At 43.1% G+C, this 24,236-nt stretch overlaps 1 protein-coding gene across 1 annotated transcript in view; it reads left to right on the forward strand.

The window, feature by feature from the left end:
* LOC102862545 (uncharacterized protein C1orf21-like) overlaps positions 1-9,039 on the forward strand; it is a 210,115-nt gene extending 201,076 nt beyond the window's left edge. Inside the window, exon 5 of the mRNA XM_006887760.1 lies at positions 9,001-9,039. Coding sequence (XP_006887822.1) covers positions 9,001-9,039 — 39 coding nt within the window. The remainder of the gene's footprint in view (positions 1-9,000) is intronic.
* The last annotated feature ends 15,197 nt before the right edge of the window (positions 9,040-24,236 follow it).

Below are 24,236 nucleotides of genomic sequence, written 5' to 3' on the forward strand. Positions count from 1 at the left end.
TATACTAAGACAGGATAAGAAATAAAGTCCTTGTGTCCTATTTCTAAAAATTAGCTAATGAAAAGACAATGAAAACAAGATAGGAGAGACACAATAATGCACCAGTCACAAACACACAGAGGTTTCCAGATCCTACAGAGAAGTAAAGGAGAGGAGGGTCAGTTCTTCAGTCCATCTTTCAGTCAGCCAACAAGCAAAGGCCTGCTTTACAACAAATATTAAGAGCCACGCCATGAGCAGAAATAAGCTTCCTTAAAATAAACTTCTGTGGTTAGACTTCCTTATAAAATTCCATGTTTGTTTGTTCCATTATGTGCAAACCTTGAATGGGATATTCATTTATGTGACTCCTTAGCAATATGTATAGAGGTTTTTTAACAAAGAACTGTGTGATGACAATGAAAGATTGCATTTTAATTTTCTGACTGGACACTATAACAAAATATTGTGTGCTGTCAAGTCAAAACCAACTTCATAGCTGACCCTCCCAAAACGTTTTCAGAGACAGTAAATTGTACAGGCAGAGACTGCCCATTCTTTTCCCATGGAGCTACTAATGGATTCAAGCTGTGTAGCTTTGGGATTTGCAGTGCAGCTTCTCACCACTAGGCCTTCAGAGCTCCCTCCTAAAAGAAGTACACTGTAAAATGGACTATGAGACGCTAACATTAATTTTTGCTCCCCTTTTGCTGCCACCCTGCTGTTCCTCCTGCTTTTCAGAAACCTCTTCTAACCAAACTTGTGCCTTAGTCTCTGCTTATACTTTTGCTGAAAACGTATCCTTTTCTCTATTGTATCATTAAGATGATTTTCCTCTCCCAGTGTGATCTACAAAATGCTTACAGCGTTCCTCAATTACAAAAATACCAGCACCCTTTTCATAGAACACTATTAAACAACCTTCATCCCTCTTTCCCTCACTCAGCACTGCCTGCCTCCAAACACAAGTTACAGTCATAACATGACTGTTACGATGTGGGCACACAAGGATTCCAAAAATACAGAGGTGCGTAAGAGACATCTGCTGCTCCTTTGAATAAGAGAGGAAAGCATTTGGGTCAGAATTACTCTAGATCATAGTGGTGTGATGGAGGGAATGCTGAGAAGGGAAGAGAATGGTTATCCATAGAGCAACTAAAGGAAACATCACTAGAAGATATGTTCGAAAAAGGCCATTAAAGACAAAGAGGACAAAGAGAGAACGCTGGTGAGTAACAATGTGGAAAAGGAACAATGTGTGTGAAAGAACAGCAGTGAACAAGGAGAACCCAACCCAACAGTTCGGTGCACAATGAGTGACTTGTCCTGTTGTTTGTTTTAGCAGCAGATAGTGCATAAACCATAGCTTAGGTAACCATTTTCTCTTTGAGATATTAGACTGAATTTTCCTCTCATACCTGCCTTAGTTGTGTAGTGCTGTTATAGTATAAATATCACAGGACAGTGTGGCTTTACCAAGAAGATTTATTCTCTCACTGTTTAGGAGGCTAGATGTCTGAATTCAGAGAGCTGGCTTTAGGAGATGCCTCTCCCCCCACCCCCCACCCCCAGCATCACCTGATTCTAGGAGGTTCCTAGACTCAGGACCCTGTGTCCAAAGGAAGCGCTCTTCTCCTGGATCTTCTTTCTTGCTGATAGTTGGTCCTCCTCTTTCTACTCACTTCTTTCTCCTTTTATTTCTTCTAAGACAAAAGTCGATGCAGACTACACCTCAGTAGCTCCCCTTATGTCCTATCAGAGCTGTGACCAGATGATAGATGTTGCTTCCCATCTTCCTCTCCTGACGTTAGATCAGACCTATTAAAATGCAGTCATATCATGGGGGATGATTATAGCATTATTTAATGACCATATTACCATGATTGCCATATCTTTGAGAATCACAGCTTGCACAAGTTGTCACATTTTGAGGGGACACAATGCAGTCCATGACAATGTCTAATAAAAATGCTTCAATGAAGATATTTGTGTGTGTGCGTGTGTGTGTGTGTGTGTGTGTGTGTGTGTATTTTAACAACTTTGTGGAAGTATAATTTGAATTCCTTATACTTTACCAATTGTAAATATACAATCAAATGATTTTTAATAAATTTCCCAACTTGTGCAGCCATCACCACAGTCCAGTTGTAGAACATTTCCATCACCCCAGTTAGATCCATCATGCCCACTAACATTCACCCACACATTCAGCCCTACGTAAAACTAATGTATATATTTCTTTTATATATTTTTATGTATATATTTAGTCGGTAAGGAGTTAAACTGATATGATAGCTCAAAGGCAGTGGGTTCAAACCTACCAGCTGCTCCACAGAAGCAAGGTGGGCAGTCTCTTCCCATGTGATTTGCAACCTCTGAAAACCCACTAAGGGTTTAGCTATGTATCCGTTCTAACTCAATGGCTAAGAGTTTTTTAAGTTTATCATTTTATGTATGTATTTATGTATTTTCTTTGATACTGATTACTATGATTACTATAATGATGGGTATGGACATTTTTATGACTCATAAAACCTGTCACCAAATGGCTTTCCAAGCAGCCATACATTTTCTGCTATTTCAGGAATACATATTACATTTCATTGTACATATTCAAGAATTGGGTGTAACTATTTTTAAGCCACAACTCGTTATAATTTGCATTTTTAATGACTGAAGCAGACCATTTTCTTGTTTGTGTGCTTACTGGTTTCAATTTTGTCTCCAATTTTTGCCTCTCCTTTTATTAGGATCATCTTGCTGCTATTTTTAATTTGCATGAGCTTCTTGTATAATTTTCATTTGTATATCTTTAAGACAGATACTGTATGTGTTTCAATGTGTTTGATGTTTTAATTTTGCCTTATTTTTGCATTTAGGTTAACATCGAAGGACTTATTTTTACATGATCAAGGAATATATTCATCCTTTTAAATTTTTCTTTGTCATTGTCTGTAACAATTATTTCTCCCTTCCCTGAGCTTTGATAAAAGTTATGTTTTGTGCCCTGTTATATGAATGGATTCTCTTGGAATCTAATGACTTCTTTTGTCAGATGTTTTGCCCTTACATATCACAGGCTCTTTTCTAGGCTCTTCTTCTGTGCTGAGAGTTCTGTTTGGTTTTGATGGGTACACTTTCTTAAAAAAAGAGCAGGAAAACTGACACTCCAAGGTAGTAAGACTTGAAACCAGTATATTAGCAGGTAGTAGAACCAGGAATGCTGTTGGTCAGGAAAGGCTTCTCTTCTGGCTCCCAAGGTTAAGACTCAGCCATTCTGTGAGAGTTACAAAGAATATGTAACAATTTCATGGGCTGCCTAGAAAACTGTCTTATATTTTGAGCAGGAAAAAAAAGGATACTGTCTGGAATGTGTTATATAGAAATTTCTCTTAACATTAAATGGAAGGTCAGATAGAAGACTCTAAAATCCCAGAAATTTGTAGCACTTTTCAGCCAACTCGCAGACATTATTCTAAAACCTGGTAATAGAGCAGTAAATAAAGCTCACAGAGTTCCCATTCAAGGAGAAAGAAAATTAAAAAAAAAAAAAAAGAAACTAATAATGTGGGGTAGGGAACTCTTGGCGGCCTAGTGGGAAGGAGGGGCACTGCCGAAAGGCAGGTGGTTCGAATCCAGCAGCTGCTTCTGGGGTGAAAGATTGGAGTATTAGCCATGAGTCAGTTCCAATGCAACAACATTGAATTAGGGCGCAAATGCCGGGTCAATATAAGGGAACAAGTGAAGTAGAGTAAGAAGTACTATTTGATATGAAGTGCCCAGGGAAGGAGGAACCCTGGTAGCAAACGGGTGAGGTATTCATCAGCTGCACTGAGAAAATGAGACGAGACTGTCTACACCTGTAAAAACTTACATCTTTAGAAACCTGATGGGGGCAGATCCATTCAGCTCTAAAGGGTCACTCGACGGCCATGAGTTTGGTTTTTGGTTCGGGTAGGTATAGGCATGATGGATTGATAGGAATGGCCTCGAGCGCTGTCCAGAAAGGAGGAAGAACAAGCACGCAGGCCGTAGGATGGAAGCATACCTGTTTTTTTTGAGAACCGGTAGCCTGGGGTGGGGGATTGTGACCCCTCCCTGGTGGTTCCAGTCCACCAGCTGTTCTTCAGGAGACAGATGAGCAGTCTCCTCCCCTACGATTTACAGTCTCTGAAAGCCCACTGGAGAGTCAACTATGAGTTGGTTTCAACTTGATGGCAATGAGTTTGAGTTTTTTAGTTTGTGTGTAATGGATTCAGCTGAGGGCTCAAGTTTTAATCTGGATTAATGATTGGATAAATGGGTCTCGGTTTTCACTATAATAATGTTGTGTGTGCCACAGAGACAAAGCTGACTCTCCAGTAGGTTTTCAGGGGCTGTAAATCACACAGGATGAGACGGCCAGTCTTTCGCCTATGGAACAACTGGGGAATTTAAACAACCTGCCTTTGGCTTGGCAGTGCAACTCCTTCCCCGTTAGGCCACTGGAGGCCTTCACTCTAATAATAAGAGCAATAATTTATAAATGTGCCCAGTTTTACCAAAAACCTTGTGATGTATCCCTCTTCTAATTCCCAAAGCTACTGCAAATTAGGTCTTATTCTCCCCATTTCACAGAAGGGACATGTCCCTAGCAGTATTCATCTAGTCTATTCCAATGATAAATTTCTCAGTTCACAGTTGATTGTTGAATGCGTAAAGTGAACATAGAAGCTGAAGGCACACAGAAATATACCAAAGATATTTTTAAAAGGTAAAACTCAAAATCAGTGCTGTTGAGCGGGTTCCACTCAGTGACTCTCTGTCAAGGCTCTGACGCTATAAATTGTGATGGGAGGAAACTGCCCATCTTTCTCTCTCTCGTAAAGCTGTGAGTATATCCAAACCACTGGACACACATGGCCTTTTGGTTAGCAGCAAAATTCACTATGGAATATAGTAGCACTACTCTCTGGCAAATCCCAGACTATTTATCTATTTTAGCCCTAAGAGGAAGAAAAGTACTAGACACTTTAGAAGGACAGTGTGTTTCTTTAAAGGCCCTCCTTGAGCTCATTCCTTCCAAACTAGCAATATTTAAAATTAGAATATACTTACTTTTTCTACTCCTTAATCTTCTCTTGAATGCATACCCTAGACACTTAATCAAAGAAATTGAGATTGTTAACAACTTTAGTTTACTTGGCTCCACAAACATTCTTGGTACCAGCAGCCAGGAAACCAAGAGACAAATTGCATTGGGAAGGTCAGCTGTCAGGGACATCTCCAGAGTACTGAAGAACAAAGATGTGAGTCTGGAGACTAAGGTGCACCTGATCTGGGCCATAGTCTTTGCAGTTGCTTGTTATGCATCAGAGGGCGATGACTCGAGATGATAGAAAGAGAATTGATGCCTTTGAGCTGTAGTGCTGGAGAAGTTTTGAATATACCATGGACTGCCAGGAGAACTGACAGGTTTATCCTAGAAAGGGTGAAGCTGGCTTGCTCTTTGGAGGCAAGGATTCTGAAGCTTCGTCTGACATACTTTGGTTATGTTGCAAAGAGGTCCTTGGAGAGGGATATCGTGCTTTAATGGATGGAAGGACGGAGAAAGAGAGGGAGACCATCGATGAGATGGATTGATACAGTGACTGGGGTCCTGAGGGTAGGTAGGTGTGTCGGAGACAAGTTGGCACAGGACAGAGCAGGGTTTAGGGCTCTTGTACATAGAGTCACTCTGAGTCACAAGGAACTTGATGGCACATAACAACAGCAACAAGACACTTAAACAAAAACTCCTCTGAATTACCCTATAGAATGCAGAGGGGCGGAAAAAACTCATTTCCCAGACAGCTGAAAAGAACATGGAAGCCCAAACACAGTGCCAGGGCTTGAAAAGGGAGATTCAGGGAAGTAAAGCTCCTTGGAGGAGCCTTGGTGGCAAAATAGGTAAAGCACTCGACTGCTAACTCAAAGGTCAGCAGTTCAACCACACCTGTGGCTCCACAGGAGAAAGGTAGGGCATCTGCCTCCATCAGAATTACCTTTGGAAACTCTGTAGGGCAGATCTTCTCTGTCCTCCAGAATTGCTGTGGATTGGATTTAAGTGTCATTTAAAAGGAGCTTTGAGAATCTACACTAGCATGCCCTTAGGGTTCCTTCAAACAAACCCTTCCTTGTCTGCATCCTCAGGCATTTACATTCTTCCAGCTTGCTCTGTTCTTCTGCGGATCTTACTCTGTAGCATACAGTGTGTCCTTTGCACAAGGGTAAGATTGTGCCTTAACAGTCCCTGTTTCTAACTATGTGAAGCGTCTTTACAAAGACACCCATTCTGTAGTCCTTTAAGAGAATTGCTGTGTATCACCACACTGGCTCACTCCCATTTCCTGCCTTTTCCTTTTTTTCCTAACACAGTTCTTTACAAATTTAAATGAGACATGATTTCATGTTGCAGTGGGAGTTCCCTGTCTTATACATGGGGCTGATGCGGACATAGACTCATGTGAGGCCAAGACGAACCTTTCAGTGAGAGCGCTTCCTCAGGCTCCCCAGTCTTAGAACTGCATCTGAAGCCCATATGGTTACTCTTACAGTCAGTGTGGTTTTGATTTCCAAATTTTCTGTTACTAAAATATTTAGTTCTCCAAGCTGCTAACAGAATGATAATAACGAAAGTGGAACTGATTTGAATTCGAGTTTAGTTATCAAGTCGCTGCAGATGTAACTAAAAAAGGATGGGCCAACCTGTGGTCTTGGATCTTCCCCAGCTTCTCTTAGTTTCCTCACAATTCACCAGGCACCATTTCTCCCTCCCAGGGTTGGTGTGAAATTAATACCATCACTGTGAAACCACCAGTGCCATTTTCTTCCTCCTCGGGGCTGTTATAATAATTTTAGAGGAGCATAGACTTGGGAAATGAAAGTTGCCAAGAATTACATTTACAGAGAACTAATTCACCAAATCAAGTTCCATCAAGTAGTTTCTGACTCATAGCAATGCTACAGGACTGCATAGTAGCTTAGTGGGTAGGAGATTGTGCTGCCAACCCGCAAGTGGGTGGTTTGAATCCACCAGCTGCTGTGTGGGAGAAAGATGGGCAGTCGCCTCCCATGTGATTTACAACCTCTGACAAACTATCAGAGGGTCAACTAGGAGTCAGTTTCACCTTGACTGCAATGAATTCAAATTTTGTTTTCTTTTTTCAATTGTTTTCAAGGTTGTAATGTGCCACAGCCTTCTGCCATGGAGCAACTGGGAGATTCAAAGCACCAGCCTGTCAGTAGCAGAGCCTTGCTTAATCCACTTTTCACCATCAGGGCTCCTCATTTACAGAGAACGTTTTTATATGAAAGGGGGCTCTGACTGTAGCCATAAACTTGGAGGGTCTGAAGTGCCCCTTCAGCGACATAACCCTGTAAAGCATTTATGGAGTTGAAGGCACTGTTTTATCAATGAGGAGAACATTTTGTGAATGTGTGTATGTGTTGTTTCCAAGTTCTACTTTTTGAGTGAGATTCTTTTGAACCCCACAGTGACAGCTCGGACCACGGTCCTCACTTCCCTAGCAGCCATAGGAAGGAAGCCCCTCTGCAACCTGCCAGGGGATCAAACAAGCACAGGGCGAATCATGACAACAGTTATAATGACTGCCATTGCGTGTGCTGTCGAGTCTTTTCAGAGGCATTCATTGAATGGGAGGAGATTACCCATCCTCCCACATAGGAGCTGGTAGATTCGAACCATGTACCTTTGGGAATTCAGAACAGCTTCTTACTGCTACAATAATAATAATAATAATAGCAACAGCTACAATTTATTGACTCTGCCAAGCACTGTATTTTACCCATTTAAACCGGATTACAAGCCCTATGTGACAATAAACATATTATCACCTGGAACACGGGCAGTGGGGATGACTTTTGAGAGTATTCCTCGGCCTGGGAAGATTGACTGCACAGTTGATTACTGTCCAGTTGATTCTGATTCATGTGTGTGAATGCCTGTGTGTCAGGGTAGAACTGTGCTCCACAAGGTTTCAATGGCCAATTTTTTGCAGATAAGTCACCAAACCTTAAGGCATCTCTGGGTAGGTAAACTCACACCATTTCATTTAGCAGACTAGCACATTAATGTTCTGCACCCTTTCCCCCACAGACTTCATAAGGTATATATTGTTTATATAATCAGCCAATAAACATTTAAAACATATCCATAAGTGTCCACCACCGAAAATAAACAACAACAACAAAAAAACAAAACAAAAAAGTACTAAGAAATAACAATGTCAGTCCAGAGACTAAGGTGCACCTGATCCAGGCCATGGTCTTCACAATTACTTGCTCTTCATCAGAGAGCTGGACAATGACTAAGGATGGCAGAGAAGAGTTGATGCCTGTGAGTTGTGGTGCTGGAGAAGAGTCTTAAACATACCATGGACTGCCAAGAAAACAAATAGGGTCTGTCTTAGAGAGGGTAAAGCCACATTTCTACTTTGAGTCTAGGATTTTGAAGCTCCATCTCCAGAAGGGAAAGGTCCTTGGAGAAAGACATCATGCTTGGAAGGGTGGAAGGACAGCGCAGAAGAGGAAGACCCTAGATGAGATGGATTGATACAGAAACTAATGATTGGACTATAACTAGAACAGGTGAAAGTAGTTGTGTCGGAGTCAGGTTCAGGACAGGGCAGGCTCCAGAGCTGTATGTACATAGAGTCGCTTTGGGTTACAGGCAACTCAGTGGCACATAACAACAACAATTATTAACTCACTTCTGACACACAGCAACTCTCCTTCAAATCTCTAAGGCTGTAAGTTATCATGGGAGGTGACTTTCCATCTTTCTCTCAAGAAGCGTTTAGTGGATTTGAACTGCAAATCTTTTGATTAGCAGCCTGATATTTTATACTCTGTGCTCACTGCACTCCCAGCAGTTGTTGATAAATCCTGGAATTTTTTTCTGAGAGAAAATTAATTTCAAGTATTTATTTCAGGCTCTGCTCTGAGTTTCTCATTCACATGTTCTTCTTTTCTTTCCCTAAGGGTCGAGATTACTGTTCGGAAGAAGAGGACATCACATAGCGCCAATTCTATTACTCAAACCCGGAGCTACTACTGTGTAAATAGGTTACACCCCAATTGAAATCTTTGCAAAGGTCGGTTCTCTTCAGCGAACAGCACTATAACAAAAGAAGATCGTTCCATATCGTATGCCCCATTAAATTACAGTGTTTCTTAATGAACCTGCAAAGGAATCTTGCTAAAAACAACAGAAAACTGTTAATGAACTATCTTTGTTGCTGCTAGTTAAAACTTGTTGCAACTTTCCACTTCTCTCGTGTCCAGGTATGCAGCAAAATTCTGCAGTTTCACCTTAAAGATACTGTTGGTTTTACAGATGCTCTCCAACCTATTTTCTATAAGATGAGGTAGTGTGAACTCAGATATGAAACTTCTGTTCTAGGATGGTTTTGCTTCTAAGACAAGTGTCTCCTTCCCTCTCTCCTTCCTCCCCACCTCTCCCAAGTGGTCCATACATGGACTGAACCTTGCTTCTCATGGGCAGTGTTGAGCTTTGGAGATGGGATGGTGGCTGTGGCCAGCCTTGGTTTCTCTGCGAACAAGAAGCAGAGATGCTATTACCGATTAGAAGCATGTTGTGACATGACTCCTGGCAGTGACCCAGGAGTGACAGCAGGTGGTTTCTTTAAATAAGTATTTTAACCAAGGATTAAGCTTGCAACATTGGCTTTGCTCAGATGCAAATGGAAGTGTGATCACAATCACTTTGAACCCCCTTCCTCCCTACTTTTTTTTTTCTAAGAAAATAAACATTTTACTGTTTTTATGTATCTTTGTCTGCTACCATTCATCCAGCTCAATGTTTTAAGATGAGGTGCAGCGTGGAACCCTCCTTTGCAGTGACACTGAAAATGAGCCTTGCTGGCTCCCCTCCATCAGCCCCCACGCATTTAGCAGGGCTGTGTATGCTCTGAAGGCATGAGGGGGATCCCCTTTGACTTTTGAAGAAGGTCCATGACTACCCTGCATTACCTTTCTTTCTGTTAGCAAATAGAAGACTTCCTGTTTCTTATTATTTCTCCCCTTTCACAATGCTCCATGAGCCTTCAAAACCTCCCTCTTTGCCGAGTCCAGACAGACTCATAACTGACCCTCCGGCTGGTGTTCAGAAGCTGAAATGCACATAGGAGGAGAATGCTCATCTCCCTACTGTGGAGCCGCTGGTGAATTTGAACTGCCAGTAAAGCGCCACCTTGGGGTCAGGAGCACAACTCCTTACCGACTGTTCATGAGCCCAGCCAGTTCCTTTTTTCTTACTTCTGGCTCCTGCTCGCGTGGCCGCCAGAAGTGTGCACCTCCCGGAGAGCAGAGCCCGTTCACACAGGTGGCCAAGCCGGAGATGCAGTGCCTGACCCACCAGGCGGCGGTGGGAATGCTAGCTGTGTCTTCTGTAGAGTTTATTTTTCCATATTCTATGAAGAGAATAAGCTCGTCTCTAAAGACAAAAGTAATATTTTTAACAAATATTGTCACGAGGAAATAGTGGTCGATAGGGGGGGAAATAACTTTTGTATTTTTTTAATTAGTTTGATAGCTTTGATGAGGGTTCTCTTTGTTACTTCCGGGTGGGGGAGAGAGGTAAGCTATTAAATGCCTTGCCGGCAATCTGGATCTGGGTTCATCCCACAAAACAAGAGGAATGCTGTATGTTTCTCTTTATATATATTTTATTTTTTAATTGTGATTTCAAAGGGCCTACGTGTCAGCTGTGAGGCCACCCTCCAATGGAAGGTAGTGAGGGACTTCTTGGGAGTCCAGAGATCACAGGCCATACACAATCTAGAGCTGAATTTGATCTTGCTGAGGAAATGGCTTTGACTTCATCTGCATTACTGATAGCACCATTGATGTGCTCACTGGGCCCCTCATCCCCTTTAAGATGAGGGGCAGCCAAAGTGTGGGGACAAGAAAGCCCATCAAATGCTCCTGAAAATGAACCCAAATGTGAGCAACAAAAGCCCTTAATTCTTTCAGCCAGCAACAGCTATTTTAGGGAGCAGCTGTGGTTGTTACATAAATAGAGATACAGCCAAAATGCAAGATTTTTCTCCAGTTTCAAGCAGGGAAAAAAATGCAGGGAGAGCCGACCAGCCTAGGCTTTTAAGTTCCCTCCCCATGTATGGTTTTTGGCCGGGTGACTGAAATCTTTTTCCTCAGCTGTAAAGGAATTGCTAAGCCCTGCCTCAGAAATGCTCACAAAGATTCAATGTTACAGGCGGATGGGCTTTTTCTGGCGGTTTCTTGTTCTTATCAAGCTGGGGTTGAAGCAAACACTATACGTCTTCCACTTGCCTCTATTCAGTGTCTCTGTGTTTTCCCAGAAAATGACCACCTTCTCTACCTGAAGAGGAATCATTTTTTGTCAACAGTCACCTTTAACATTTGACATTCTACACGTGTCCCCAGAGAACCGAGTGGTTCTTGGGAACCTGACACATCTGCTATTTAATAATACCTGAAGTGCTGTTCCCGCAGCCAGTGGTTCATCACCTAGAGTTCTGTCTCACACGTTGAATGCAGGCTGCATCCTCTATATGCACAAGTGATTTCATCTCCAGGCACATTTCCTTCTAGAAATAGACCCAAGACATGGGTGGTTGAGCCATTTGGCACAAAAATGCTTAATAGTTAGCGACACTCAAAACTGTCTGTTTTCCATTTGTTGGTGTTAATCATAAAATTGCCAAGTGACCTGTGTTTGTACTTTTTTTTTCTTCCCATTCCTTCTGAAAGAATTTAAGGCAGACATTTGACGGGCTTTTTTTCCTTTCTTCTATGTATCTAAATATTAAACAGATTGCCTCAGATACAGTGAAAAGGAGGCTCCACTGTACATGCTGATGCATTCTGGTAGATGTTACTTGTGTGGGAGAGAGAGAGACAGAGACAGGAGGGAGGAAGTGAAGGAAAGGAGAGAGCCCACTGGATTAAAACAGTGGAGAAGATGGATGAGAGAAATGGGTTGAAAAGCATTTAGCAGAGAGAGTTGATAGGGTGGCTGTGTGCCCAGTACAAAGTCCAGCTGCTAGGCAGCCAGTGGGTGGGACAGGCCTGTCAGCAAGATTTACAGTTGTTTTACACACGCCTTATGTACTCTAGAGTTGTAGAGTTGTAAAAGTTCAGCAGCATATTCGAAGCTTGCTTTTAGTTGGCAGAGATTCAGGATCATGGAGTACTGCTCTCATAATTGAATGTGTGTTCAGTTCTGGCAGTGAACCTTAAAAGAGGCTTTTACCTCAGTGATGGCTCCTGGCCCCAGGCTTGAGCACAGAGTGGTGTTATGGTCTATTTAGGGACAAAGGACCTACAAAGTCTGGAGAAGGGAAAACTAGGTCAGCCCTTAGAAGCAGCAGCAGCAGCAGCAGCCACCCAATAGCCTGCTGGGAAATAAGTCTCTCCTCATATGTACTGCCTGTGTCTGAGACTGAGCTATGGTGACTGGAATCAGAAATGACCACACTGAGGAGTCGCCTTGGTTCTTTAGACTCCCAAGCAAACACCTTCACCTCAGGACTGGCTGTTGCCGCACCTGCAACCTCACAGCTCCTGCGAACATGTCAGGAGCTGAGCTGCTTTAGGCTGCCACCTCCTTGCTTATAAAGACCGACTGCTTAGCTCCTTAGGATGCTAACTCCACTTTATGTTATAACTTTGCTGTCTTTCCAACCTTACCACCACTTTTTTCTTTCTGTTAGAGACAGATTCTCCTATAAGCCAGGGCCTGCCTGCTTAAAGCAGAATTATACCTCTTATGAATTTTACCTCAGTAGTCTTTGCTACAGGTGGGCCTGTACATTAGAAGTCCTGCTTAGGCATTGGACCCCTGGTGGTGGTGTACCATTATGCATTGCACTAATAACTAAAAAGTTAGCAATTCAAATCTACCAGCTATTCACATGGCAGGGGAGAATGGACAGTCTTCCTCTACAAAGATTTAGAGTCTTAAAAACCTAATGGAGGATTGCTAGGAGTTAGAATCGTTGAACGGGCAGCAGGTTTGTTTGGGTATTTTTGTTTGTTTGGGGTTTTTTTCTGTTTGAGTGGCTTGACTTTGTGGTTAAAAAAGGAACTTGGTTAATTAAGTTGATATTGTAGGAAGAAAAATTCTTAATCCAAGAACTCATTAGCTCTGAATCTTGGGCTCAAGGCTTCTGCTGTGTTTTCTGTTAAAGAAAAGCAAAACAATTGGTTTTAAAGTTCTCTCCTTTCCCCCTGTCACCTTCTCCAAAGGGGAAAAAATGCATCAGATTGCACTTTCTAAATTTACATAAAATTTGCCTTCCATACTTTTTTCCCCTAACCAGCCCTCTCAGAACTTTATTTCATTGTGTCACTCAGAAATTAGACTGTTAAATAGCTTCAAGCTCTATTAGAAAAACAAGATGGGGTTGGGAGGAGAGAATATGTATTTAAAATTTAAATTAAAGGTGGTGTGACATAGGAACGTTGGCCTTAGAACTTCAAGTGGATTACCAGAACCCTGTGTGATGCAGGAGACAGTCCAATTTCACACTGCAAACGTCCCCAGAATTCACCTCTCAGAATGTCATGGTGGAAGCTTATGAATTGCCTTCTGCTGATGAATAACTCTGTTCTGCCATGGGGCAAAAATATCCTTGAATTCAATAGTCACCTTTTTGCATGGCCCTGGAAAAGAGAAGCTTTGGCACTGAGGTGCAAAATAAGGCTTGTGGGTGAATATCTTTAACTCTCTCATACCCCTTATGACTTTAAACTCTGCCAGATTTTTCAAATGGCTATTGTACCTTATCTGACAATCTAATCTGGAGGGAAGCATAAAAAGGAATTACTGTTTATTATTTACTTGCTATGTGCCAGATACTGTACTAGTCCTTTTATAATTATCTTGTATAATCCTCAGTAATTCTGTCAAATGAATCTATTACTCCCATTTTCTAAGAAATATTTCTTAATTGCAGAATGCATCTCTCGAGCGCAAATGCTCATATTGAAAGAAAGATGTCATTCAGGTATTTTCCTAAAATTTGTATTAGTACTACCCTTCCCAACACTGTGAAAACATCTCTTTGGAGAGTCTACCTTCTGTAATCTCCTTGGCTCATCACTAGCTTGGCTTCCTCTTGGCGAGTGTTTTACTTGGCTATCCTGCATCTGAGGCGCTACAGGTAGACCAGGAGAGAACCTTGGCTAATATAGAATAGTTTCTATGCCCAGAAGGAGAAAGGCTCTGGAAGTTTGTGCATGTATCTCCCCTTGAATTCTTTGTGATTCTGAGAGAAGAACCTTGTACTTCTGTAGCTGGGTACAGATACATTCAGAACAGAATTTGGGTCTTGTGATTTCTTTTCTGCTTTCCCAGGGCACCACTTTTCATCACAGGTTGTATCTGTGACCTCCAAAAACCTTAATCTTGTAGACAGTTTGGTAGACTTTTATCTCCATCAGTAGAGAGTATGCCTAAACCATTACCTTGTATTCATATGCTCACATGCTCACTGCCTCCTTTTTGCATGCACTAGAGAGTGACAAAATTGAATGAACAGCAACAAGTATTGGGTTAAGAGTTCGATGTCTTCTTTTGATCTTTAGACTGGGGAGCTGTATTATCCAGGCAGGTTTAAGCAATAAGACTGGGTGTGAGTCTCTTTCAAAATTTTAAGTCATTCGAATGCCATGCAGTAACTTGGGTGGTCATTTGAATAAGTTGTTCCAGAAGAACTCCTCTGGTATCATCTCTTTGATTCTTAAAACACATCACGTAAAGATGATTCACATCTCCCTTTTTATTGTTAGGTGCCATCAAGTCAACTAAGACTCATAGCAAAACTAAGAACAAAAGATCTGAACCTTGCTCCATCTTGCACCAACCTCAAAATCGCCACCAAGTTCAAGCCCATTGTTGCAGCCTTTGTATATTTATTTTATTGAGTGTCTTCCTCTCTTTCTTCCACCTTTCACCTTCCCCAGTCTGATGTCTTTTTCCAAGGACTGGCCTTACCTCTAAGTTGCATCTTGATTGCACTTCCTTCAAAACAGATTTGTTTGTTCTTCTAAATATCCCATGGATGGCCAAAAGAACAGGTCTCCAAAAGAACAGACTTTTCCAGAGTAACTTGTCTTTTGATTTCCTGACTGCTGGTGCCAAGAGTTGCTTGTGAACCTGAGCAAAATGAAATTGTCAACAACCTCAATCTCTTTTCCATCTATCATAATGCTGCCAGTTGGCCCAGTGGTGAGAATTTTTGTTTTCTTGATATAGAAATACAGTCCATATTATAGACTGCAGTCCTTGATCTTCTGCAGCAAACATGTGAAGTCTTCCTCAGTTGCAGTGAGCAAGGTTGTGTCAGCTGCATAATGCAGTTTGATGAGTCTTTCTCCAATCCGGATGCTACATTCTTCTTCAGACTCCCCAGTGATATATTCTTCATACAGATTGAAAAGGTATAGAAAAAGAACTAATACCCGACACATTCCCTTTTTTATTTTGAACCATGCTGTTTCCTTGCTCTGTTCATACGACCTACTTCCTGTTTTAAGTATAAGAATTGTGCTCACATAAGCACAATTAGATGTTCTGAGATTCCCATTCTTCTGAATGTTAGCCACAATTTTTTGTGATCCACACAGCCAAATGCCTTGTCATAATTAATAAAACACAAATAGACATTCTTCTGGCACTCTCTGCATTCATCCAAGATCCACGTTACATGGACAGAGATAACCCTGGCGCCAGGACCTCTTCTAAATCCAGCTTCTATTTCTGGCAGTTCTCTGTCAATGTACTGTTCTAGTCATTTTTGGATAATCTTCAGCAGGATTTGCTTAGTGATATTGTTTGATAATTTCCACACTCTATCAGGTCACCTTTTTTTAGGAATGGGAATAAACACAGGATTCTTCCAGTCAATTGATCACGTAGCTGTCCTCCAATTTTCTTGGCACAATCTGGTGAGCACATCCAGGGCTGCATCTGTTTGTTGAAATGTTGTCAATTGATATTCATCAATTCCTGGGGCCTTATTTTTTACCAGTTCCTTCAGAGCAGCTTGAATTTTCTCCTTCCTCACTATTGCTTATTGGTCATATACTATTTCATTAAATCCTTCTGTTTTTGTCAATTCTGTTTGGTTCAGTGACTCTGTGTACTCCTTCCATCTTTTGATGCTTCCTGGATCATTCAGTATTCTCATAGCGTCCTTAAGTATTGCAACTTGAGGATTGAATTTGTCCTTCAGTTTCTTCAGCTTAAGAAATGCTGAGTGAGTTTGTCTCTTTTGTCTAACTCCAGCTGCTTGCACATTTCTTTAAATTTTTATTTGTCTTCTCAAGATACCCTTTGAAATCTTCTGTTCAGCTCCTTAACGTCCTGATTTTTTTCCCTTTGCTTTGGCTTCTCAGTGTTCTAGTTCATTATTCAGAATCTCTTCTGACATCCATCTTAGGCTTTTCTCCTTCCTCTGTCTTTGTAATGACATTTTGTATTATTCATAGATGATCTCCTTGATATCATCCCACAGCTCATCTGGTCTCCGTTCATTAGTGTTCAAGGCCTCAAACCTGTTCTTGAGATGACTTTTTTTAAAGGTGGTTTTTAAATGCAGGTGGGCTAGACTCAAGATCACATTTTGCTTCTTGGGGAATGTGTTTTCATTTTCTTTAGCTTCAGCTTGAACTTGCATGTCTTGATAGCAGCTGTTAAATGCACTGTCTAGAGGAGCTCTCACGCCCATCCTCACTCAATTAGCTTGAGAAAAATCAGAAGAATTTCGTTGCATATAGGGGTGGACATGTCCAGTTTTCCTGTGAAAATGCTCTTCAAAATCCTGCTGCTTTCTCATCTGGCCACTGCCAAATTCCTTCAAGATGATGTGGAAATGGCTCTTGTCTCTCAGAAGTTAGAGAAATTGCTTTAATTGAACAAGATCCACCCTTGAGGCAAAGGTCCCATCTGATACTGCCTGTTCTTTCTACCTTGAATTCTACCTTCTTCCCTTCCCAGGGGCTATTTTTAGCTCCTGGCTTTGAACTTGGTTAAGTAAGACTTGGAGAGGAAAAAGAGAATCATAAATTCAGCTTGAACTGCCTTAGGATCCGTAGGGTTAAAAATAGGTCTGGAGCCTTGGGGGCAGGCTTGGCATGGACTCAGAAGTTACAGAATAGCCCTTGGCTTCCTGGCATTTCAGTCTAGGGCCTTAGGGACTGTTTTCTCTTCACAGTCAAGCAATTGATGGAAGTTTCTCAGTAGATTTTAAGCCAGTTTTTTCTGTTCAAAGCAAGATTAAAATTCCTAAAAGTACATATCTGTGCTCCTGGAGTTGAACCAGGTTTCTGCCTTGTTAGTACTTTTAATTTTAATCCAATTCCTTAACACTCATGCATATGCATAAAGATACCTGGAAAAAGAAGATATAAGTATTTCATCATCCAAATACTTCCTATAATCTTAAAGATGTTGTCTAAGAAAGAATTAAACCCATTGTTCTCTAAACATAGCTGACCAGTGGTGATCCCATGTGCGTCAGAGAAGAGCAGGCTTTTCATCAACTGATTTCTCCCAAGTAGAACATTTCTTTCTTCTAGGTGAACTTGAACCCCCAACCATTTCATTTAGCAGCCAAGGAAGTTAACTATGTGTATTCACCCCAAGGATTCCAGAAAATGTCTAATAACTATCATAACACTGAGACAGAAAAAGCTAGTGAGCACGTTTGTGAAAGCTTGAACTTGGGCTGAGATAAGAACATAAGAGTTGGCTGGTGGCCGCACCTGGCCCCGTCTGTACCACAGTACCTGCCACTAGCATCAGTTTGTTCCTGTCTGCCTCACCTGGGCCTCTGGTCTGGGAGTGGTAGCTGGCATCTTTTCCTATCCCAGGCACATCAGGGACACTTTGCTCAGGATTCATGGCAAGCACAGTCCTGTGTATCTGTACCCTTTATCACATGTTCCAGCCCACACATGCAACCTTGACTGTCATTTCGGCAATTCCAAGGAGATGCTCCCCCACCAGTGTGTGAAGCTGATGCTCCTCCTTGGTACAGGCTGACCCAGGCGTACCATTTGGGGCCTTCTTACAGATCTGTTGGCTCAGCAGATCATTTATTGAGCACCTACTGCACCTCAGGTTCTGAGTTTATAGACACAGGACCTGAACCGAACACAGCCTCTGTAGGCTGTGAACCAAATTGCCCACCGTTAGTGGGGAGGACAGCATGGATGTGCCACTTACTGTAGGATGAGTCCTGGGTGTTGCAGGGACATCTACAAGTGGCTGGGAGGCCAGGTTAGGAAGGATCCAGGGATTTCTAAGAGAGAAGACACAGGTTTTCAAGGGTCCAGGGGCGGGCCTGGCAAAGGGTCTTCTTGGCTAAGGGAACAGCATGGGGCTTGGCCCAAATAAGTTGAGAAAGGAGAAGAGCAAGATACTAGGGGACAAGACAGCTGAAGTCAGTGACAGAGGGCTCAGTCATGGATTTGGGCAACAGAAGCACATTAAGTGATGCTCTGTCTGCACCACCCGTGACTTAGGTCACCCATAGAGACCAGTGTATTCACTCTCAGGTCTAGGAGTTCACCCCTCACTACAGAAATGCAGTGTTGCCTTTTCAGATGGCTAATCTTGATGTCTTCACCCAGAACTCTCTTTCTCCAAGCTGTTTGAATCCAAGGGCTATCACCTGCTTTGGAGGCATGAAAAGGTCAGCTCCTTGGCCACCTTGTCCTTAGAGGCAGCAAAACTAAAAACATCTCCTGGGAGCACACTGGCGTTGAACCAGTGAATATACTGTTACAAACACTTAGGAAGCAGCTGAGGGTTTTCCTGTGTCGTGTGTGTATGTGGTGTCTGCATTGTCACTAAAGACCCTCCGCTGGCCCTGTTCCTGAGCTGGGAGCTCTGTGACTGGTGGCTAAGACTCCACTGTGTGCAGAGTACACTTCTAAGCCTGCCATAGAGAAGAGTTTTGGAGTGAGGCTATAAACATGCACAGATCACATGCATACAAGGGCAAACTGCATGCATGGCGAGGCTGTGGTCAGCACCAGAGGATGGGTGAATGTACAGACATAAGGATGCAGCAGAGCCGGCTCAGAAAAGCCCCAGAGCCTAGTAGAGTTCCTTGGCAGGGACAATTTACCGTGCCTTTTTGGTTTTCCAAAGAACTTACTCCATGTTCAAAGGCATTTGGTTAATGGAGGATTTTTGTTTGTTTGTTTGTCCTATTTTCTTTCTCCCTAGACAGATAATTCAAGAAGTGTTTAAGGATGGAAAATTTAGCATTTGAAGCCATGAGCCAACATGGTTTGCACCAAACCAAGAAGAGGCTCAAAGAGATGACATCACATATACACACACACTCACACACACATAGACCCCACCCAAGAGGCTGGAGGAATTTTTGACTGCAGGCAGTTTTCCTAGCAGAGCCCAGAAGGTCTCACTGCTCCTTGAGGCAGATCTTTTTGCAAGACCTCTTGGTCCTGCATGCCATACCCGCAGGACCACTGACCTTGGGACCCTGGGAATTGTCTGAGCTCCAACACCCAGTCTCCTCCCAGCACTGCTCGGTGCCTCAGGAAGGAATGTCTCGCTCTGGGTCTTGTGGTTCCCACAGGACTAGGTGTTTCCAGTCTAACTTGGCCCATGGCAACATCTATGCTGGAAACTGACAGAGCATTTGACCTTGCACACACCCACTTGGAAATTCAGACGCTGGCTGTGTGGTCATGGAGATGAGCAGTCCCTTCCCACAGTGCCTCCCATTCCCCAGTGCGGACTCACCCCTCAGGTTTCACTGTGCCCCTCACTCACCTCTCCTGAAGGGTGGGGAAGCGCCTCCATGCCAGAGGTCAAGGGCTTTGTGTTTGCTCTCCCCAAGGGTGTTAACATTTGTTTCATGAGCAAGGCCTTATAACCCCAGAAAAATCTTTAGTAGCAAGATTGCGAGGCACCCGCTGTCAGCCAGGTATGGGAGGTCTCTTGTGGCCTGGCTCTTCTGGGCATCTGGCAGTGACTTCACCAGGTGAGCACAAGGTGGCTTCACCAGGTGAGACCAAGCCCCCACATTACTCTGGTTGCCTGCATGTGATTTCAGTAAAGCAGTGCACTCCCATCTGTGCAGGTGGCACCGCCTTTATCATCACACACTTGGTGAGCCATAGTCCCCAAGTATGTTTGTCACTTATTTCTGTGAAGAGCATCATCACATATTCCTGGACTAATTGCCAGGTACATTCTTTAAAAGGTATACATCATAGACATTTTAAAATGATAAGATACAAAATGTTGGAAGCAGAACTTCGGGTGTTTTCTCCCTGCACCCTCCCTTCTCGAATACCACTTCTACAGACTAAATGTGCACACCTTTGCTGGCCTCCTGACCCGCTTGTCCACACTCAGCCTGCAGGATAAGATGATGTAAGACACAGTCTCCTGGAGCTATTCATCTGAAAGGGCAAGCAAAATCATAAGCAACATAAATTTAATCTCTAGATCCCGATGGGAGAGCTGTCGCGGGCAGTGGCAGCCAAAGGTATTAAAGGAAGGTCAGGGCACCCTGTTGCAAGCTCAAGGATGACATCTCATCTTCACTCTCTGGTTCTCCAGAAAAAAAGAGCTTCACACTGTCCCCCCTCCCCCGAGCTCTTGATTTGAACTCTCTGATACCCCTTAAGTGCTTCAGCATCTCTGCACCCCATGGCCCCACAGAGTCCACATAGCTTGAATACTTTTGGTTTGACCACCAAGATGTTAATGATAATTGTGTTCCATTTTGAAAGGGGTCCGAGAAAGTGTACAGGTCTAATTATATATACATATTTATACATGTGTATTTTTGTTTATTGTTACATTTTGACATTGAACTTTCTATTAAATGATTTTTAACAGTTGGCCTCACTTGGTTCTTTTTTTTTTTTTAGTGTCTCTTTTTTCTCCCAGATTGGAGGGTGGGGATTGGGAAGTACTGGTTTACAGTTCTGAAAAGGGCTTCCTCAGGAACCTGGCTGATGTGCAGAAAGACTTCTTTCCCCTCTTTGCTGTTTCTCTGTTGTCATTGAATGCATGCACTTCTGGAAGCTCCCTAGCTTGCTGTCATGCCCTCTTGTAGACATAGCCTAATCTTGTCTCATCCGCTTTGTCAAGTTCATGGATTTGATAAACTGCAGCTGTGGGTAATGATAGCAAATGATGCCATGAGCTCTTCTCCTTTTGTTTGCTCATTCTCTCTTCCTCTTCGTCCATCTCCCTTTTCACTTCACTTTTCTCTCTCTCTCTCTCTCTCTCTCTCTCTCCCCCTCTCTCTCCCCCCTTTCTGCTCCTCCCATCTCTTCTTCCCCTCCAGCAAGAGAAAGGGGAGAAGGGATTGAGGAGACATACACAGAGTCTCCTATATGTGGGGCCTTGGACAAGTTTGGAAATCTTTCTGAGCTTAGTGTTGTTGTTGTTGTTGTTATGTGACATTGAGTCGCTTGCAACTCATAGCGACCCCATGTACAACAGCCCTAAACTCTGCTCTGTTCTGTGCCAATCGCACTGTCTCTGACACACCCATCCTGGTTACCCCAGTCACTGAATCAATCCACCTCACAGAGGGCCTTCCCCTCCTGCGCTGTCCCTCCACCCTCCCAAGCATGATGTCCCTTAGTGTACCTTATCAATATAACCTGTGTTTTCTCACAGATTAACTTTGAGAAGATCCTATAGTAAATGCTTAATAGACAAACATCTGTTTGCCTTTCCCCTCTTCTCCAAGACTTGTTTATTCATTTCACTCACTCAGTCAGCCAATGTTTGTTAATTGCATAATGTTGTTCCAGGCACTTGGGTCTTCCAAGTAGGGGCTCAGTGATGTGAAGATTAAAGGAATTCCTCACCTCAATGTCTATAGCCAGAGGCCTGAACCTTGAAGTCTCAAACTCTGTGACCACCTGGAATATTTTGAAGGCTGAAAACCGCCCACCCTGAACTGTCTGCCTATGACTCACTGATGAGAAACGCACACGCACACACACACACACACACACACACACACACACACGCCCGCACACATGAACACATTCTCAGAGCATGAAGTCAAAATATGAGGCCCAGTGCAGCCTCCCTTGGCTCTCCCTTGCCTCTCGTCACCCTGACCACCGCTGACCAGTGTGGGTCTGGTGAGCCAACCCCTTCAGCCTCCCTCCGCCCTTGCTCTTGGGAGTAGCTTTTCTCTGAGATTTCCTAATAGTGTGGTTGCGAGAACAAGGGTGGGGATAGTGGAGAGAGAGAGGAAGCGAGGGGTCAGCCAGCAAGCTGGAAAGGAATGGATAACTATTCCCAGACATTCTTCTCTAAGCTTCTCTAGAGCTGGAAGTTCAAATTTGCTGCTGAGTTTTAAAGCGCTGTCAAGGCAAAAGCCTAAAAGCTCTGTCCAAAGTCATCCCTGGCCCCACGCTTGTTCTTTCAGAAATGCCAAACCATTCTCCCAGCAGAGGCTCACTTAATATCAGGAAGGCTGGCAAAGTTTAAAGAGGGCTCTGACTCTACCCACCCCACTCCCACCAGCTGGTCACTTCCTTTAACCACAGACAGGTCAGGCTCTGGGCAGTCCCCAGTGCTCACCCACCCCTGCCTCGCCTTACACAACCAGCTTCCAGTTTCCTGTCAATCCCTGGATTGAAGCCCAAGACCAGCTGCCTGGAATTCTTGCTTGGAAGCAGGTCTGGAAATCGGTTGTGGGCGATGGAGGGTGGAGCCCAGTTTAACAGCTCCTCCAAACTCAATGGGCTAGAGAAAGATGAGCAAGCTGACCGACCACAAAGCTCCAGAGCTGAAACTCAGTCTGGTACCAGGATCATGGGGAATCAGTGCTTCTGCTCATAAGTGACTCCTGCCCCTGGAGCTGCCCATTCACACTTCCACCATGTCCTGTCCTGAAAGACTAAAGAAAAGATCTGGTACTGTCACAACTACCATCAGGTCCCCAACCCAACCTCCTAGTCTCCAACAGAATCAATACTTTCTTGTTCCCATCACCAGGAAAACATCCTATTTCTCTTCTTCATTATAACCTTCACAATCCAGTTCACATTTACCCTTCAGATGAGGCTTTGACCTATGACCCAAAGACACACCAGTCTTCCCTGCTGAAGGACATCATCCCCTCTGAGGGGAGAGCAGGTGGGAGTTAGGGAGGTTGTGTAGGGAAGTGATAAAGCTGGAACCAGGGAGAGTTTGGGTGTACGATAGGTCTCTCTAAATTCAAGATGGGGCCTAGAAACCAGGCCAAGTTCAAACAACTTGAACTTGAAAGCCAACAGGAAAAAAGCCAAGAAACCCAGCAAGCATGCTGAGGAAAGATGATTACAAGAAGACAGTAGATCCAGAAGCCACAGTGTTAGTGAAGAAGGGAATTTGGAGAAGAGATTAGGTATGCCCACAGGTACAAAAATACACCCAGATTATAAGTAATATAAGGGAGGGAATGAAACACAAGGTTTCTCAAATGGAGAGCAAATAAGTAAAAAGATAAGCTGTGAAGAAGCCCTGGTGGCTGATTAAGTACTAGGTTGTTAACAAAAGGTGGGAAATTTGAACCCAAACACGCTCTATAGGAGAAAAATGAGGCAGTATGCTTTTATCAAGATTTTCAATTGCAGAAACCCTACATGGCAGTTTGCCTACAGGACTCTTCTAGGTCGGAATTCACTCATATTAAGTCAATCTCCTATCAATATGAATGAGCTTAAAAAATGACAGTGAATGGGGAGATCTGTCCAGAAGATACACTACAGGCCTGTAACCCCATCTACTATAGTGTGTATGGCTACCTGCATGCACAGGAAAAGTATAAAAATATGCATGTTGTTGGATGCCAAAGAGTCAAATCATGCGTAAGAAAGACAAATGTCAAATTCAGAAAACTAGAAGAGAGGGAAGGAAATAGCACAAGAAGATCTAATAATATCTTCTCTGTCTCAGTGCCATCAAGTCACAATCAACTGATGGCTGATCCAGGTTTTCAGAGGCTGTAAATCACATGGGAGGAGATTGCCCATCTTTATCCCAAAGAGCTATTTGTGGATTTGAGACACTTTTCGGTTGTCAGCGTAAACTTCTTACTCATTAGGCCACCAGAGCTCCATAATATTTGGTCTTTCAAGATAGTTGTCGTCGTTAGTCGAGTCGAGTATGACTCATAGTGACCCTATGAACAACAGTTCTGAACCCAGTC

This window comes from Elephantulus edwardii, unplaced genomic scaffold, assembly GCF_000299155.1.
Source record: "Elephantulus edwardii isolate Elephantulus edwardi_28Jun2011 unplaced genomic scaffold, EleEdw1.0 scaffold00061, whole genome shotgun sequence".
Classification (NCBI taxonomy): domain Eukaryota; kingdom Metazoa; phylum Chordata; class Mammalia; order Macroscelidea; family Macroscelididae; genus Elephantulus; species Elephantulus edwardii.